This window comes from Pan troglodytes, chromosome 11 (assembly GCF_028858775.2).
Source record: "Pan troglodytes isolate AG18354 chromosome 11, NHGRI_mPanTro3-v2.0_pri, whole genome shotgun sequence".
NCBI classification, from domain to species: domain Eukaryota; kingdom Metazoa; phylum Chordata; class Mammalia; order Primates; family Hominidae; genus Pan; species Pan troglodytes.
The window spans coordinates 55,302,928-55,322,581 of NC_072409.2; the positions used below are offsets into that span (position 1 = coordinate 55,302,928).

General features: G+C 34.7%; 1 protein-coding gene across 2 annotated transcripts in view; it reads right to left on the reverse strand.

Moving 5' to 3' along the window:
* Positions 1-5,299: 5,299 nt before the first annotated feature.
* The window catches only part of LOC107970105 (putative ankyrin repeat domain-containing protein 20A2), a 42,539-nt gene continuing 28,184 nt past the window's right edge, over positions 5,300-19,654 (reverse strand). For both annotated transcript variants that reach the window (XM_054658195.2, XM_054658194.2), the window contains exons 10-15: positions 19,550-19,578; positions 19,386-19,458; positions 13,347-13,417; positions 9,122-9,285; positions 7,528-7,708; positions 5,300-6,364 (exon numbers count right to left, since the gene is read on the reverse strand). In XM_054658195.2, the coding sequence (XP_054514170.1) occupies positions 5,390-6,364; positions 7,528-7,708; positions 9,122-9,285; positions 13,347-13,417; positions 19,386-19,458; positions 19,550-19,578 (1,493 nt within the window). In that variant the 3' untranslated portion in view covers positions 5,300-5,389. The remainder of the gene's footprint in view (positions 6,365-7,527; positions 7,709-9,121; positions 9,286-13,346; positions 13,418-19,385; positions 19,459-19,549; positions 19,579-19,654) is intronic.

Genomic DNA, 19,654 nt, shown 5'->3' on the forward strand with positions numbered 1-19,654 from the left:
CCTCCCAAGTAGCTAGGATTACAGGCATGTGCTACCACACCCAGCTAATTTTTTGTATTCTTAGTAGAGATGGGGTTTCACTATGTTGGTCAGACTGGTCTTGAACTCCTGACCTCATAATCTGCCTGCCTTGGCCTCCCAAAGTGCTGGGATTACGGGTGTGGCCACCACGCCCAGCGGCTATTTCACTTTTTAAATTCTCTCAGGACTCCTAAAATCTCAAAACTTTGACCTAGATTCCCTAATCTACATTTCCAGCTCTGACCTTTTTCTTGAGGTCTCTTCCTTCTAGTACACATATTATAGACAATATTCTCCACCACATGCTCATACATTGCTACTTGGTGCAGATTACTTTTGTAGATAGTGAATCTTGTCTATTTTATGTTGGTTCTTATTGATGTTACTTTGAGTATACTGTTATTTTCTAATCTCAAAGGGGGACTATCTCACTGTTACGATACTAACCAGTATACTTTGTCTTTTTTCATTCTTTCTTCTTTTTTAGACCAATATACTTTGTCCCTTTTTCTTCTTTTTTGAGATGGAGTCACACTGTGTCATCCAGGCTGGAGTGCAGTGGTGCCATCTCAGCTTACTGCAACTTCTACCTCCTGGGTTCAAGTGATTCTCCTGCCTCTGCCTCGCAAGTAGCTGGGACTACAGGTGCACACCACAACGCCTGGCTAATTTTTGTATTTTCAGTAGAGACAGGGTTTCACCATGTTGGCCAGGCTGTTTTTGAACTCCTGACCTCAGGTAATCCACCCCTCTCAGCCTCTCAAAGTGTTGGCATTACAGATGTGAGCCATGGAACCCAGCCCTCTTTTTCTTTGATAATGAAAACTTTCCCATGAGAATCAGATTATCAATTGTTTGCCTTTGTTTTCTTTTAAAGAATTTCCTTTTCCATAGAGATATGGCATGATGAACATCTTGTTCTAAAGTTTCTTTTGGGGGACACTTAACTATGTCATTGGGAAGCTTCAGTAAGTAGAGATCTCCCTTCTTCCCATTCAAGATTCTTCATCTCAAAATGGTGTCCACCAAATGTCTTAATCCAGGTAGTCCCTTGCTTAGAAATTCATGAAATAAGAACCTTCTCGAGAAGTTAGAGGCTATTGATTGAGATGGTTTAAAGCTGCCCCTTATTATATGTTTTACTCCCAAGGTAGACATCAAAGTGGCTAATAATTCTGTGTCTGATATCTAACTCACTTCTATGGGAATCTATACAACATGTTTTATTTATGAGACAGAGTCTCCCTCTGCTACCTAGGCTGGAGTGCAGTGGCTTGATCACTGCTCACTGCAGCCTCAATATTCCAAGCTCAAACGACCCTCCTACCACAGCCTCCCAATGTAGCTGGGACTACAGGCATGCACCACCATGCCTCAGCTAAGTGTTTAAAAAAATTTTTTTTTTTTTTTAGAGACAGGGTCTCACTATATTGCTCTGGCTGGTCTCAAACTCCTGGGCTCAAGCAATCCTACTGCCTCAGCCTTCCAAAACCAGGTGTTTAACTGGGGACTAACATGAAGCACTTAGAAGACTACATGGAACATAGTGAGCTACATAAAATATTTGCTATTAGCATAATAATTTTATTGTATATCTTAACAAAATTGTGTATTTTATGCAGGTGGCATGCCAATGGAAGTAGTCTCCTATAGCTGCACTGAATCATTCTTAACACTGAGAGTTGCAGCAAATGGGGGACATAATTTATAACTTACTTTTCTCTCTGTATGACTCATTAGGCAATGACTATGTATGTACTACAATGTAAATAGCACCTCCTGGATGGAATAGTACGTAACTGAGATGACCAGCAGAGACAGGCTAAAGACACTGAGCTGAAAACCCTGGACTCTATTGCTAAGTCAAGGCTCCTGAATCCATTCCCTCTGAGCAACTGTTGCTGTGGTGCTGCCTTCACAAGCACTCTGCTGAGCACTCAGATTGAGGGGCTGTGCTATCCTTCATCAGACAAGCTGCACCCAGAACTGTTCAGCTGACAGAGTGGGAGCAGTCCAGAAACACAGTAATGGCTGCATAGTGAAAAAAGGCCAATTTAGATTCTTTTTCATATAGAGAAAAACATAAACACGTGACTGAACGCATCTCCTGTATTAGACTAATTGGGTTAGATTTGATATTTAATTGCTAAAAATATATTTAGAATATAACCTTACTGTGTCAAGGTCTCAAAGAAGAAATAATTGGTATGGTATAAAGGATTGAATTGTATGCCACAAACTTCTAAGCTAAAATATTTTCAATGTATGCAAGGATAGGTGGCATACATATTATATATTATTCCCCCATTAAGTAAATTTATAATGAGAGAAAATTATCTTCCATAAAAAAATAAAAGCCATGTAAAATTAAGGACTAAGTTTTTCAGCACAGACTAGACAACGATTGCTAACACATAAGGTCAATGACAGAACAGTCAGAGAAAGCTTCATGAAAACAAAAAAATTGTCTGCCAGGTCTGAATGAATGAGGCTAGATGAACAGAAACTGAGAAGGCAGAAAGGATACCATGAGCAAGACAAGTGCTGAAATCTGCCCAATTAACTCTGAGGATAAAGTCCAATGGCAGGGAAATAAAAACCCGTGTCCACATAATAACCTGTAAGTGAATGTTCACAGCAGCATTTTTCATAATAGCTAAAAAGTGGAAACTAACCTAAAGGGCCATCAACTGATGAATGAATGGAAAACCAGTATAGCCATGGAATAGAATACCATTTAACTGTAAGAAGAAATAAACTACGAATGTGTGCTAAAACATGCATGAATTCTGAAAACATTATGCTAAGTGAAAAAGCCAGTCACAAAGGACTACATATTGTATAACTCTATGTATATGAAATATGCAGAACAGGCAAACATATGGAGACAAAAGTAGACGGTGGTTGCCTACAACAGGGGTAGGTGGAGGGACATGGAGGAAGGCTGCAGTCATGCCTAGGAGATGTGGGGTCACTTTTCAGGGTGATGAAAATGCTGTGAACATACTAATAGACACTGAGTTGTACATTTTAAATGGTTGAACTGTCTGATATGTGAATGACATCTCAGTGAATCTTTTTAAAATCCAAAGGCAGGATCAAGATAATTTTCTCAACTCTTAATTTTTGATGTACATGCTATATCAAATCTAAATATTTCTACAGTTTTACAGTAATTTTAAATAAAAGATAGATAAAGAAAATGCCTAACTTTTCAAATAGTTTGTAAATTAACTTAAACATGCACATTTCAAAGAACAGTATAATGGCCTTTCTGTACAAGTTAACCTAGAATCTGTGAAACAAATAGACACAGATTCTGTGTCCATTCACAAAAGTGAAGAAATAAGACAATTTTCTGGAACATTCCATGAAACATTCTCCTCTGATTTAATCTGGCCTGCCTCATCAGAGCAATACAAAAATTACTTAAAAATACTGTTTAACAGGAAAAAAGTCCATTTTCTATGAGGAATGATGTATAATTCTCAACTTTTCCAAGGGTACATATTGTAAGAGAAAAGGTATGCAATGGTTTTTCAAAATGGTAGAATGAAAGTCACAATATAAAAAAATAAGTACATTATAAAGATAGTAAAATGGAAATCATTCATTATAATGAGAATAAAAAATCAAGCTTCTGCCAAAATTAGTATCCTAAAACACGTTATATAATTCAACTAGCTACAGAATAACTGTTGACATGTTAAATTCCATACATACTTGACTTTCCACTTGAAATAATTTCTTCTTTGAGGCCTGTGTCTCATCCAAATTAATGTGACAACGTGATATACCTTCCAGTGGAGACTCTAACGTCGTTAATTTTTTTACACTGTCAGCCACTTCTTGTTGAAGTTGTCTCACAACCACCTGATAAAATATTTGTTACTGATTTTATAAATTGCCTTATTATTAAATTATGTTAATAATGTTTAATTCTAACATATCTACTTTGAAAATTATCACCACACATATCAATTCACCTTCTTTTAATCACATATACACATTTTTATTTATTACTGAATTCAGTGAGGGATGCAGAATATGTTCTCTTCCTGCCAAATTGGTATTCTCTTACTTACACAACAGATTCATTCCAACATTCAATCATCTCAGAAGCTCAACTCAGCCTCAAAGTTCCTAACATATTCAATCACCTGTTCAAATCCTTCCAACAGATTCCTATCTCAGAATAAAAGTAAAATTCCAATGGCCTTTGAGGCCCTAGGTAAAAAGGCCTCTACCTCCCTCTCTGACTTCAAAGCTCCTACAACTCCCTCCTGTAATTACTCCATTCCCACTGTATGTGAAGCCTGCCACCCCTCAGTCTGAAAATGGAGACGTAATGCCTAACTCGTAAATCACAGACAGCTACAAGTATCTTTGTACTGAACAAAATTATATTCCAGTGATAGTCATTGAGCCTTGAAATAAAAATTATGAGCTAATTATTAATATAAATATTCAAAGTAAACTATAAATACCAGTGGGAAGACTAAACCAAATATAGTTTTGCTAAGTTTTACCACATTTATCCTAAATTATGATTTTATAACAAGTAGGTGCCTTTTAAACATTACATGGTCATAAAAATACGTAATTTGACATATTTTCAGATTTGTTAAATTAATATGAATAATAACAAAGCTATACCAACTAAAATACATAAAAAGCTAGTTAAAGCAAGGTATTACAAGACACAGCAATACACTTCAATTCATCTGGGGAATCTAGAATTAAGTGTCGAAGAAAATCACTTAATTAAATTTTAATTTGAAAATACTCACTTCAGGTGTAAACATTTCCATTTATAACTACATTATGGTCTTAACATGTGGCAACGTAAAGACATTAAAATTACTATTTCAGCAGTACAGAACTATCTACCTTAAAATATGACTCTGTGCCTAATAAAATTTCATAGGTGACACAATGTCTTTTCTCAAAGTAAATAATCTCTCACCTCTTTTATTTCCTAGAAATGAGGCATGTTTCTAAGCCGATATAGTAAACACATTTTTCCTTTTTTTATTAAAACAGCTTTGTTGAAATATAATTTACATACTATAGAATGTATCTGTTTTAACTTAAAGTTAAAAGATTTTTAGTACATTTACTGAGTTGTGCAGCCATCTCTACAATCCAACTTTAGAGCATTTCCATCACTGTAAGATTCCTCATGCCCATTAGCAGTCACTACCAGCTTCCAGCCCCAGCCCCTTGCAAACATTAATCTACTTTTTGTCCCTATACATTTATCTTTTCTGGATGCTTCATGTAAATGGAATTATACAGTATGGTAAACACACTTTTTATCTAGATTTTTATATTCAACTAAGTTCAACATGTATCCAGAACCAAATGTTTAAATTTTCTTTCTAGAAGTTTGAAAATATTTATCTTCCTTGATACTTACTACTCCTTCTGCTTTCTCTCTCTCATACTGAAAGAGACTTTCTTTTAAATGATCACATTCATTCATTAGCTTCTTACTTTTCTCTTCTAGCACGAGGTCTTTCTTTCCACTCTCAATAAAGCCTCTTTGAATATTAGTTACTATCTCTTTATGATCCTCTTTCTGATGAACGTCATCTAGTTGCTGTACAAGCCATGCATTTTCACGTTGGAGGTGACATATCCTCTCTTCTACACAGTTCCACTTTCCAGTGGAATTATTCACTTTAGCTTCTGCATTTTGATACATCTCTTTCATTTCCTGTGTTTGCTGCTGTGTTTGGCTTAGGTCGTTTTGTACGGTTTCTAAAGCCAATGACTTTTTTCTGAGACTATCTCTTGTCTTACGGAACTTATCTTTTAAGGCATTGAATTTAATTTGTGTTTCAGAAAGTTGTTCAGTAAGAAACTCATTCTCATCTTTTACTTTGGAAATAGCAGAACTCATTTCTACTTGTACAGAAACATCTTGTGTTCTCTCTAAAGCAAGTTTTAGGTTTCTTTCTGTTTTCACACTTTCACTGTGTTTACTTATAGCAGCAGCCAGTCTAGACTGATAAGATTCAATGTCAGCTTCCAGTCTTTTCTTGCTTTCTTTTTCCTTCAACAGTTCGGCATTGAGCCTTGTATTCTCAGCCTTGAGATCATTAAGCTCTTGTTGATACCGGAATGCTGTTTCTGTTATCATTTCCTCATTGAGTTTTACATACTTTTCAAGGGCAGCATTTGTTTCTTTAACAATTTTAATGTCCTTAAGATATTTATTTTCTTTTTCCAAGTTGTCATTTTTCATTGTACATATTTCCTGTCTGAGTATAGCAATATCTGCCTTCAAAATGCAATTTTCATCCATCAGACCTTTCTTTTCTTCATGATTATGAAAATCCTAAATAAAACAAAAGAAAGTTTTAGCTAGTACTCAATAAAATAACATATCATGATTACCTCTGAAGTTAAAGAATAACCTGCACATCCGTACACTAAAAAGTTTACCATAAGTGGATATCCACCTGGAGAAAAAGTTGAAGCAAAACTTTGAACCTTATAGAACATAAATTCCAGAAAGTTCAGAAATGTATTTAGAGTCAATGAATTTATAAAAGTAAACACACACACGCACACCAGAGAATTTTTAAGAATATCAGAATTGGAAAAGCCTTTCCCTGAATTACAACAAACTCAAAAGCATAAATTAAAGCATTAACAAATTTGACTAAATTAAGATATATCAAAAAATTGCATTTACACTTTGATATCTAACCCATACACCACCCTATAGTAAGAACTTTTGTTCACACGTATTTGGACAGATAAAATTTCCCAGAGTTATTACAGTTCTGTTTCACTGATAACATTCTATTTCAGTTTGACTCTTTTAACACATTTATAGTCAGTTATAAGAATTACATCCACTAAATCATAAACTAGACATTATACTAGTCACTCCTATATACATTCATTGATGAACTCATCTAGTTACCACAATTTTGAAAAAGAAATGCTAAAAATATAAGCAAGCTACAGGATTTTCCCTAGGACTTCTGACTCTACTTCTAGTTCTCCAACAGATCACAGTTACTTCTGTGGTGTAAATACTTCAATACGAAAGAAAACTTTTATTTCAAAACACCAATAGTAAATAAGATAAAATTTATAGAGCTCTTCTTAGAATATCATGAGATTATTTGTGATTGCAATAATTTCTGTTTCCTCTTTATAATATTAGGTGCAGTAATCAATATGAAATAGGGGAAAGTACAAGGAAAAATTTTACCTGGAACAAAATTTTTATCAATAGGTTATCACTAAGTATATATTATGGCATATTATTGTTTTCAAAAGCTCTTTGTAATAAAATAATATCCTATGTGGATGCCAAGATTTATAATAAATATTAATAATTGTACCTGTGTCATCATTCATTTTTAAAAATGAGATAACATTTCTGGTTTTAGACCTAAACAATATATATTAAATCAAGTGGATATTATAAGTAACAGTGATAAGATAAAGTTTAAAATATAGAATTTTTACCAAAGATTGATTTACCCGATTTGGAGTATTTCTTGCAGTCTTTGATTTCATCTCTAGTGACTGAACAGTTGGTTCAAGTTGTTTTGCGTCAACTTCTTTCTTATATTGTTTCTCTTTCCTTTCTAATTCTTCTCTATTTTTTTTGTACAGCACATTAACATTTGTTTTTTCTTCATTTTCTTGTTTTAAGGTGCATCTGCAGATAAAGACATTTATCTTAAAATTCATTTTGTTAAAAAATAAAGAGTTCATCCTGTGATATACCTCTGCAGATGTTGTTTATTATCCTAATAAAATTTCTATGTTCTGGATTATTTTTCCTTTGCAGTTCTCAGATATTTAATTTCTCACTTCAACATCTTCAAAAGAATGAATATACTTGAAAAGTAGTAAGGAAAGAATATTCTGCTAAAGTTTTTGTTACTAGTCACTCTAATATATATTATAAAAAAGGATACCAGAGATAATTCAGTGAAGTTACAGGTTCAAAATTACCTTTTTAAATCACACAGTCATAATTACTCCCTAATTAGAAAAGATCATTTACAATCAACTAAATTTTTAAAGTTACTATTTATTGACAAGCGTATAAGTTCACTAGAAATAAATTTTCATCTTTATGAAATATTGCAGGTGTTTCTCCAAATGATTTACAGAGTGAGATGACACCTTCAGATGTCTCTCACACAAACTATATCTGCAGATGACTGTCATCCAAAACTAGGCTAAAGAGTCTAACATCTGTTTCCCCACACTTTTTATAATTCTTTCTTAATACTTTCAATTCACCTTCTTATTACATATATTTTATATATTCATTAACCTATTGTTCACTATGTGTAATATATAATTAATGCCCTTAATAAGTGTGTGTATGTTTACACCAGTTATGTTTTCCTGTGAAATCTAGTCCCAGAAGTGGAGTTGTTGAGTTAAAGGGATGTCAGGCTATTTGAAATTTTGATACACAGCACTAAGTTACCCTTCAGAAATAATTTACCAATTTCCTATACCAACAGTGTATGAGAATGCCTTTTTCCTCACATTTGCCAACACTAATAATTACTTTTTAAATATCAGCATGACTTTACAAAATATATCTTATTTTATGTTAATTTGCATTTTTCTGATTACCAGGCAGGGCTAATTACCCCTGGTAAAAATATAAAACTTGTTAATCATAAGGAATATTAGTCCAATTTTGAATTAGTTTATAGCACAATGACAATTATCTCCTGTGAAATACTGCTATAGGCGGCCAGGCACGGTGGCTCACTCCTGTAAACCCAGCACTTTGGGAGGCCGAGGTGGGCAGAACACCTGAAGTCAGGAGTTCGAGACCAGCTTGGCTAACATGGTGAAATCCTATTTTTACTAAAAATACAAAAAATTAGCCAGGCATGGTGGCACATGCCTGTAATCCCAGCTACTAGGGAGACTGAGTCAGGAGAATCGCTTGAACCAAGGAGGCAGAGGTTGCAGTGAGCTAAGATCACACCATTGCACTCCAGCTTGGGCAACAAGAGAGAAACTCCATCTCAAAAAAACAAAAACAAACAAAAAAACCCCAAAACCAAACAAACAAAAAAAAACACTGCTATAGGCTTACCTATCATGCTCTTCCTTCAGCTTCTTGGGAAATTGCTGAGGATACGTTTTCCCAATCTTTCTTTGTTGGGTTAATCTGCCAGCAGCAGCAGAAGATGTACTATCACATATATTTTCTGAAAGTTGTATTTTTTCACTTTTGTTTGTATTATTTCCTTCTTTGACCTTTAATAAAAGTAAGATGAATAATAATTGTTATTATTTTATTCAATAAAAAGAACTTTTTCCCTGATTTTTTTTACTTGATTCAGGTTAGCTATCACCACTTTAATGATAAAAGTATTTTGTGCTTACTTTAATTTTATCATTATACATAATTATTACAATTGTAAGATACTCTTATTTTATCATCGAAATTTTTGTCAAATCTGTTCATTTCTGTTTGAGGGAATAGAAGAATTTTCTAAAATTTCAAAAAGGGCTCTTCTCCATTTTGTGCTTTTATTCCCATCCACTCTTTGCTATCTGGTATAAATTTTTATGCTATCTGGCTGGCAGAAACAGAGAAATAAAAAGACACAGGCATAACATATGTCTTCTGTCTTTACTACCTGGATTTTACATGAAATAGTCAGATTAAGAGGATGTGACCTTGTAGGCCCTTCAGGAACAGTAAAGAAGTTTTCCCTTTTCTGTACTGAGCTACTCTTTTCCCCACTGCCTTTTATCTCTCTTTTTTTTTTTGAATCCTGTGATATCAAAAAAGTAAAGGTTCTCTTTGAATTATGGGAACCAACGTTTGCCACAACAAAAGAAGCAGAGTGAAACTGCTGAGTTTCTAGTGCAGAATTCTGGAAAATGAGATGCTTCCCAGATTTCACATTCAATTACCACAAAAGTTTATAGGTGGAAAACATATGGTACAGTTACCTACTTTAACCCCATTATCTACTGATAATGGGAGTCAAACCAACCAAGACATATTAAATGTTTCATCCAGAGCTCTTGAGGTGGCATTCACTAGCATTTCATGCCACCATATAACATGATACAATTCCATATTGCTGAATTACATAAATTACCAGATAGATTTATCAAATTAGATATATTAAAAGTCTAACTTGAGCAAAGCAATTTAATGCCTCAGAGGGTGGAAAAAGGCCTCATCTGCTTTTACTTTGAAAGAAGAAAATCTCTAGATTTTTGTCTATCTTTAGAACACAATGTACAGAACTCAACTTTCTACTAAAGAGTCAAAGGCTAAATTTTTGGCTAAGAAATTATGCTTCTTATATGATAAAAATCATACATGCCAAAACTTACCATACTTTATTAAACAACATAATGTAAGGTCTGATTCAACAGAAATATTGCAGAGTGGTGATTTTTTAAAATATGTGTAAGTATATGTTTGTTTTCAAAAATATTGGAAATAACCATGATGGGACTGTAAGTTCAAACAGTTTGAGCTAAGCAGATAAACTTGCATGCATGAAAACACATTAAACAGACTCATTTGGCTGGGAATATTCGTTGCAACTCTCAAGGCTAGACGTGTTTTTGTGGCTTGTCTCAGTCATTGCTTCCCTCCCCATTGTATTCCCATTCTATCATTAAATAAATGTAAATCATCTCTAAATGAATACAGAAAAAAGAATCTAGAATCTAGAGCTTGTTTCTTTAGCAATTTCTTTATGTTGATCTGGTTCAGAAGGTCACATGGTATATGGCTGAATTAGTTTCCCAGCTCATACGCCACTTGGAAGACTGATAGTGAGACATAGGTTGATTAATGAACAAACATTATGAGAACATTCTCCAGAACCATTATTTAGATAGCAGAAATAATCTACTTTGACACATAATTACACATTTAGATAATCCCACTGTAACTGTACACATGAGATTTTCTTGAATAGAAAATTTGACTAAATCAAATAATTGATAAAGAGGAAAAAGAAGCAGCAAGTGAACCTCTGTCTTTTTGAAGTTGGACTTGCTTTTCTCCAAAGCCAGGAACTCAACTTGTAACATGCCTACCTCATTCTTTTTTTTAATTATTATTATACTTTAAGTTCTGGTACATGTGCACAACATGCAGGTTTGTTACATATGTATTCATGTGCCATGTTGGTGACCTTGGAATATCTTCCCATAAGTCTTCTAGCTATATTTTTGATGTTCTCTCCCTATGTGGCAAAGAATAACTCACATTTTATAATTCAAGATTCATGCTTCTGTAGTTGTTAGCACTGGGATTGCCATATAGTGGCTGCTGGAATAAACGCTGTATTGGTTTTCTGTTTTTATAAGTATCTGTAGCAGCAGAAATACTGTGGCTTTCTATCTGAATCATATGCTTCATTTCTTTGGGGTGGGTAAACAACAAATCAAAAAGACTTTCTGGATCTCTAGACTGAGGCCAATGCCTAATGTCCAATTTCCAATTAGTGGTATCTGGGTTTACATTTTTTGCCATTTGCATGTCAAACTCTTAATCATCTTTCATTTCAATCATAATTACTGGGTTCCTTAATTTTTTGGTTTCTGTATCATTACAAAAATTTTCATCATCTGTGTTAGAAACAAGCTATGTGTCTGGTTTGCTATCATTTTTATAGTCTGATTTATTTTCATTTAAATGAAGCTTAGAAGATGACTGGTAACTGTATTTCAGGGACCTGGAGTATGAATGGAATAAAAAGACATTTGACATGGGCTTCCTCTGTTCAGGCGCTGCCTGGAATGCCACAGAGTTAGACCCTCCAGATGCATCTTCCTCCTCACAATCAGGGACCTGATTCATCAGATTAGAGGGCACTCCTTTTTTGTTCGTCCCTCTTTAGAGTTACTATGTAGGAGCTCTTCCTCAGGGCAAGCAGTAATTCTGGAGTTTCCAAAACTTTCACCAATATTCAGCTTGAACTTGTTTGTAATGAATTTTAAAGAAAGTCGTGAATATACAGACAGATTACTCCCTTTATCACAATTCTTACCCAGTTCTGGTTCTTGATACTTTTTTTTTTTTTTGGCAGGTGCAAAATGGAAAACAAATTTGCTTGTTTTGTTTCTCAGATGTCTTTTCTGTCAGAGTGCATGTTTTAAAATTAGCTTTAATCAAGTATAAACAAAAATACTAGAAAATAATTAAAATTTAACTGTGAAACTTAATCTATGTGTTGCCACTCTTAAATTATGGGATTGTAACTAAAAAGTGAAAAATAATTTGCCTTGGCTTAACATAGGACAGAAATATGAACTGGCAAGCTGAACTCTTAGCATTTGTTTGGACTAAATTTAATGCATTATGTGTAAAATCTACCAGAAATGAATTCAAAGCTGATAGGTAGTAGTATAAAATCTTCCTCTCTTACAAAGATTTTACCTCAGCATACCAGAAAAAGTGAGCCCCTACAGTACGTGTATATTTCTGAAGATTAACTAGAGACTAGGCAAACACTGAATTATTAAGAGCCAAACTGAACACCAATAAGAAAGGGAAGCAAAATTTTAAATTCTAATTCAAATAATATACTATGATAGTGTTATGTATCTAGATGGATTATCTGCTTATATCCACTTTTAATATATTTTAAGTTCCACTAGTGATAGTGGATGGATTTTTTAAATTTTAGTAACATTTACTATGTATTTATGTCAAAATAAAGTTATTGTTTGTACCCTGACACCAAAGGTCCCATTCCACAAGGTAGGATTCTCTTAATAGGCAACTGGGTTGACTTTTATGACCCCATTCACTCCCTGAACACAGACACAGAAGTCAAATGGTGACCACAAAACAGAATAAATCTTTAACCTTGGCACTGGTGACCAGAAATATAAAACTGCAATATTTGAACCACTGGCAATGATGACTCCTTTAACACTAGTTTAACTCAGTGGCCATTGTGGTTAAACTGTTCATAATTTCTATTCCTTAATAATATGACCCAATATTTCATGTTACCATCTGTATTATGAGTAAGGTTATAAAAATAAAAGAGCAAGATAATTCTGAAAATGTGTTGCCTCAATTCCAAGGGTAAAGACAGCTATGAGTTACTAGAGATAGTAAGAATTACCAGAATAACGAATAGTTACTAGAGATAGTAAGAATATCTTAAGTTTCATAACCGGTTAAAATGTTTTAAAAATTAAATATAAAATTATGATCTATCAGATTCTAAAGGTATAGTCTAAAAGGTCATGTCATTTGGACTATGCTTTGTTACTAAAGCAAAAAAACAAAACCCAATATTAAACAAGAAACTTAAATTTTCATATACCTGTGGTTGCTTCTTTTCACTTCTTTCATGCCTTTCTTGCTCTTCCTCTGAAGCCACTGGTAAGGCTTGTTCTGTTGACAAATTCATTGGTTTAGTTCAAATGAACTAAGAACAGTTAGATAAAGACTATAATCTATATAAAAATAAATAGAGAATAACATTTCTTTGTATTTTATATTTTGAGAGTTTCAATGAAGCTTAATGTTTACTGAAATATTTAGTTCTTTAAGAAATACTTCTAATCATCCAAAACTTCAACAAACCACTTGGGGAGACACTAGATATCACCAGGTTCAAGCCATATGAAATCTCAGGGTCACTCACAAATTGTTCCACCCAACATAAATCAACAAAACTGTTAGAAACAAAACAAAATTTTGAAATACAGTCAAAATATACAATGTAACACTTTACTATACTTCATAACTATCTTTTTAACAAGACACTAATTGAGTTGGCAGTTACTAATAATTTGCAAAATTATTGTTGTCTATACCTTAATTAGTGTGCACCCCATTTTTTACATCGCAAATGATTTCCCCTACTATTCTGAAAAATTTATTTTCATCTTTTAAGACTCAGAAAGTAGGCTGGGCATAATAGCTCACATCTGTAATCCCAGCACTTTGGAAGGCCAAAATGGGAGAATTGCTCAAGGCCAGGAGTTTAAGACCAGCCTGGGAACCATAGATAACCTTGACTCTACAAAAAATTGGACAGGTATGGTGATATGTGCCTGTAGTCCCAGCTACTCAAGAAGCTTAGGTGAGAAGATCCCTCGAGCCCAGGAGTTTGAGGTTGCAGTGAGTCTCGATCACACCATCGCACTCCACCCTGGGTGATAGAGTAAGAACTTGTCTCCAACAACAGAAAAAGAAAAAAAAAAGGCTCAGAATGCTGTGTGAAGTCTTCCTTGATTCTAGCTATCTTTCTCCACACACACAGGTGTCTGCTTCATTGGAGTCCCTTAGTACTTTGTCAATTTTTCCAGTGTCACTTTACCACCTGAACTGCACATCATGTCTTTACATGTCGATCCCCTTTGCTGCTAGACTGTAGAGGACAATCTTTTGAATCATCTTTGTATAAACAGTCTTAATTTTGCTAAATAATTACTTATTGAGTTCCTGCTAAGTGTTAGGCACTGGGGTATAAGGAAGGAAAATAAAAGCTGTCAGGGATGGCTTTCCTAAAGATCATGCATGAGCTGAGACTTAGAGAGTAAGGTTAGCCAGATTAAGTGAGGCAGAGGGCAGGAAAGGGTGAGCACATGCCAGGCAGCAACAAGAGAGGGAGAGAAGCCTCCAAGAGAGTATGTATTTCTCTGCAAAAGAGGAATGGTGAGGGGGCCATTACCAGCAGCTCAGTAATTCCGGAGAAAAAGGCAGATGGGGAAAGGGCTACAGATGGAGATTTGGGCAGAAATCAGTTTCCTTTTCTTTTCTTTTTTTGGGACAAGGTCTTACTCTGTCTCCCAGACTGGAGTGCAGTGGCATGATCTCGGCTCACTGCAACCCGGCCTCCCAGGTTCAAGCAATTCTCCTGCCTCAGCCTCCCAAGTAGCTGAGATTACAGGTATGCGCCATTACCACCTGCTAATTTTTGTATTCTATTAGAGATGGGGTTTTGCCTTGTTGGCCAGGCTGGTCTTGAACTCCTGACCTCAAATGATCCACCTGCCTCAGCGTCCCAAAGTGCTGGGATTATAGACACGAGCCACCATGCCCAACCCAGAAATCAGTTTCTGAAATCCTTATATAAAACTTTAAGATGCTTGGACATAGGTATTCAGGAGTGGTTCACAGATCTATTTGCATTAGAGATAATTAACTCTAATTATTGTGAGGAGCATAAAATTCTGAGGCATATAAATCAATGAACAAAGATAAAATATAAGGCAGTGTTGCAAAGATGATGCAGGCCTGAGGAGATGTTTTCAGAAATATTTAGGATATAAGTATCAGTGGCCATTGTAAGAATGAATTTTTATTGAATGAATAAATGTATATATCTGGGTCCCTGGAGAAATACACTCTGCTCATTACTTTACAAATTTTATCAAATGAGAAGTAAAATAATATACATAAACTATTTCAGTTACTTGTATTTACTTTACACTTTTTCTGTTTCAGTTTTACTGTGCCAAGGAAATGCATTTGGGTTTTGTGGTGGTTGTTGCTGTTGCTGTTGTTGTTGTTGTTGTTGTTGTTGTTGTTGTTGTTTGAGATGGAGTTTCACTCTTGCTTCCCAAGCTGAGGTGCAGTGGTGCAATCTCAGCTCACCACAACTGCTGCCTCCCAGGTTCAAGTGATTCTCCTGCCTCAGCCTCCCGAGTAGCTGGAATTACAGGTATGTGCCACCATGCCCAGCTAATTTTGTGTTTTTAGTAGAGATGTGTTTCTCCATGTTGGTCAGGCTGGTCTCAAACTCCCAACCTCAGGTTATCTGCCCACCTCAGCCTCCCAAAGTGCTGGGATTACAGGCACAAGCCACCGTGCCCAGCCACATATGGGGATTTTGTTTTAAAAGTTCTGTTTCCTGGATCTACCAAGCTCATGAGAAAATAGAAGCAAACAAGTCATTTGCATAGGTAAGAAACTTTGGATTTATACTTTGTCATCACTACTCTAGAAGATTATCATCATGTTTTGTAAAATAAAATGTTAATTCTAGACATAAGGGGAAAGAGAAATTAAAACTATAGGGGTGAAAAAATATTGCATAATTTATTACTGTTGACCTGACCATATGACTGATTAAGGGCACTGAATTTAACTTGTATGTGAAGTAGACCCCATATTAGCTGCAGTTAATCAATAGACCAGGTATTCTAGCAGAATTAAATTTGATGCTCCTGTGTTATCTTTAAATGATACAGCTCTTCTGAAAACCCATACTCATAGTGCATGATTATCCATTAAGACAAGGTGATGGAATGTGTGAATACAGCTGAGGAGACACCACAAGGCAAACGCTCAATGGTTCCCATTAATATTGGGGAAATCAACATTATAATACAGAAAGCCATAGGCATTATTTAATATTTGGTTTTGGAAGGTATTTTTAGTGACACTGCATACAGTTGTACCTAATAATTGCAAAATTAGAGATGTAAAAATAAAACAAAGGCACATTGTGTTTGAGTAGGAAATCTGTAGACGTCTAGCTGGTTTTCTATTCCAGGCCCAAAATTCTAAATATAATCATGGTACCCGCACACAAATTTATGTTATATACCAACTTCAATGAAATTACTCTTTCTCCTCATTCTCTCTGTTATTTATATGTTGCTTTCCTTAAGGGAAGAATACAAATGCCTTGCTAAGAAGCATTCTGTTTGGTTGTAGGCTGCATAAAGGGAGTAAACACAAAGTACATTTGACCACAAAATGACTTTTTAAAAGCCAGAACTATGGTAGCATGAAGCCAACTGAGGTAATCTAGAATAAAATTTTCTATGTTTGTTTCCCTTCTTTGCTCTCTTTCTACTCTAATAACTGCGATTCACAGAGGTAATGAAGAGTATAATTCCCTGATAAAAACACAGCTCCAAGATTAATCCTTTCTTTAACTATGAAGTTCGCGTGTCCAAAGTCTTGTAGTTGCTGTCTGATTTTTTATCATGGTGATACAGATATTTATCAACTCACAACTTCCCAAATCTTTGAAAAGTCTTACTATTGATGGTTCAACTAGTAGAAACATAATCTAAAATATCTGAAAATAAAGTTTTTATTAGAATGTAAATAGTAATACAAATTGTAATAAGGTGTAAAAGTTCTTTCTTCACTGAAGCAGGACCATGATGTCCTCTACCCCACAAACACACTACTCCCTCATGGTCTAATGTATTTTAAAAGTCCTGTAATTGCTATTAACTCAGACAAGTTTACTTAACTTGCTCTAAGCTTCTGTTATTTCCTACAATTTACTTTATCACTCAACAATCTCTATTATATATGTTGTTTTCCATGAGAAATTTTTTTATTAATAATTAGGATTCTTCAGGGATAAGAAAATATTTGAATAACTAAGTTTGTGCATAAACACATTAAGGTCAAATACCCATGACAATATTGTGTGTTTCTGTGTACTAGAGACAAAAACTTCAAAAAAATTTTTAATGAATATACATTAAAAACTGCTTTCATTAAACTGAGATGATCTTCCCTCAATGCATGAATACCTTCAGAATTCACATAGACCAAAGAATTGTATAAAATATAATAGCCTTAAAAATCTTATTTGTACCTGGCACAGTGGCTCCTGCCTGTAATCCCAGCATACTGGCAAGCTGAGGCAGGCAGATAACCTGAGATCAGGAGTTTGAGAGCAGCCTGGCCAACATGGTGAAACCCCATCTCTACTAAAAATAGAGAATTTAGCAGGGTATGGTAGCATATGCAGGTAGTATCAGCTACTCGAGGGGCTGAGGCAGGAGAATTGCTTGAACCCGAGAGGCAGAGGTGGTAATGAGTCAAGACCGAGCCACTGCACTGCAGCCTTGGTGACAGAGCAAGACTCTGTCTCAAAAACACAAACAAACAAAACACCTAATTGTTCCCACATAAGTCTGTGTTCACACAAGATATGAAAAGTACACAACACCGTGAGACAGGACAGACATAAATTTTAAAAGTTATATTCCTGGTTTCTGTAAAAATAAAACGGTTGAATTTAAGCTTTTAAGACAAGTCAAGGAAAAGAGCAAAAAATGCAAAAATGAAACTTGAAAGGTCATTTTCCCATCAAGGGCTCATGATCCACTGGACATTCACAAACTATATTGTTCAAAACATTAGTTCTGAATTTTGATCTGAGTATCCCTGGAGTTGCAGTTTCATTCAAAGATGTCCAAGAGGTCAAATAAGACAATATCATTTGCTATTTTCAGTTTTCTTTTCTGAGAACAGCACAACAAACTTCTTCAGAGAAATGAATTGTCCTAACTTCATAGGCTAAAGGCTCATGAGTCACAGTTCTAAGGGCATTTATAAAATACGGTGGTGCATGCTTGTATTCTGAACTTTTCAACTTTAAACTCTCATATAGTAAATATTAATAGATACAAACTGATTAAAGAAAAGCCCACTGAATCTGACATTATTTTTATTTTTCTTTCTTTCTTCATTTATCAGCAACAGGAGAGTCTAACTAAATGTGGTAAAGTGGTATAAGGGAATACAATGAAAAGTGTAAAATGAATTAAACCAGAGATAATCATATCAATGTGGATACATCTGGAAAATATAATACAAAATACACCAAAGAAAGTGGCAGAAAGGTATGTAAAGTGTACAACCACTCACATACCATTTTGGGACACAAATAAAAAATTCTGCATATTATTTCTGAGCATCACAATGTAGTTAAAGATTTCAAAAGGGCATTGAAATGAAAAACAACCAACTTATGATGTCGGTAGCCTCTATGCAATCATGTTTTAAAAACCTTAACACCAAAAAGTCTCAAAATCACCGTTTTAAAAGACTGTGTCTACCAGTTATAAATGAATCACTTTCCTCATTTTTAATAGTCAAAGATGCCACAAACACACACATACACACAGCTATATATACACCTACACACACAGTCTTGCTCATTAGAACATCTGATTGGCTTCAGATCATCAGTGTAGTAACACTAGCAGCAAGCCTCTAAAGTTAAAACAGAACCTGACATGTTAATAAGTAAAGCTTTCCTCTAGGTAAAGATCAGAACTCCAAGTAGCACTTAACTCACTGGAAATACCTTAGAGTCTCAAAATTCACTGCTTTGAATCCCTGACAGGTATAAAAATTTTATACTGAAAACTTCATGCTATTCAAAACATTAAAAGAGAAACATCTGAGTTAAAGCTTACATTTTTAAAATCTTTTTTATGCTTCCAAATTTATTTTTATTCAAATATGGATACCAACAATAACATTTATGTCAATGCCTTCCATTCAATTTTGAACAAATAGAATTAGGAATAAGAATAATGTGAGTACTTCCAATCATTGAATGTACTTATTTCCAGTATTCCATTAAATGTACCTGCTCTCAATGTCTGTACATCCTTTCTTTGTACTGCTCCTTTCACAGCAGGATCTTCCACTTCAGTGCTAGGCTGAATGGGTTTTAAAAGAAAATGATTCATAAATCATATATATTTTATACAACATGGAGTTAGTGATTCAAAAATATACATAATTAATTACCTTCAAGGAAGGATGTTTTGCAGGAGGCCCTACAAAGCAAAGGGGATATGTCATCAATTATATGTAAGTATGACAGGGCCAACCAAACATTCATGCAGTGGTACT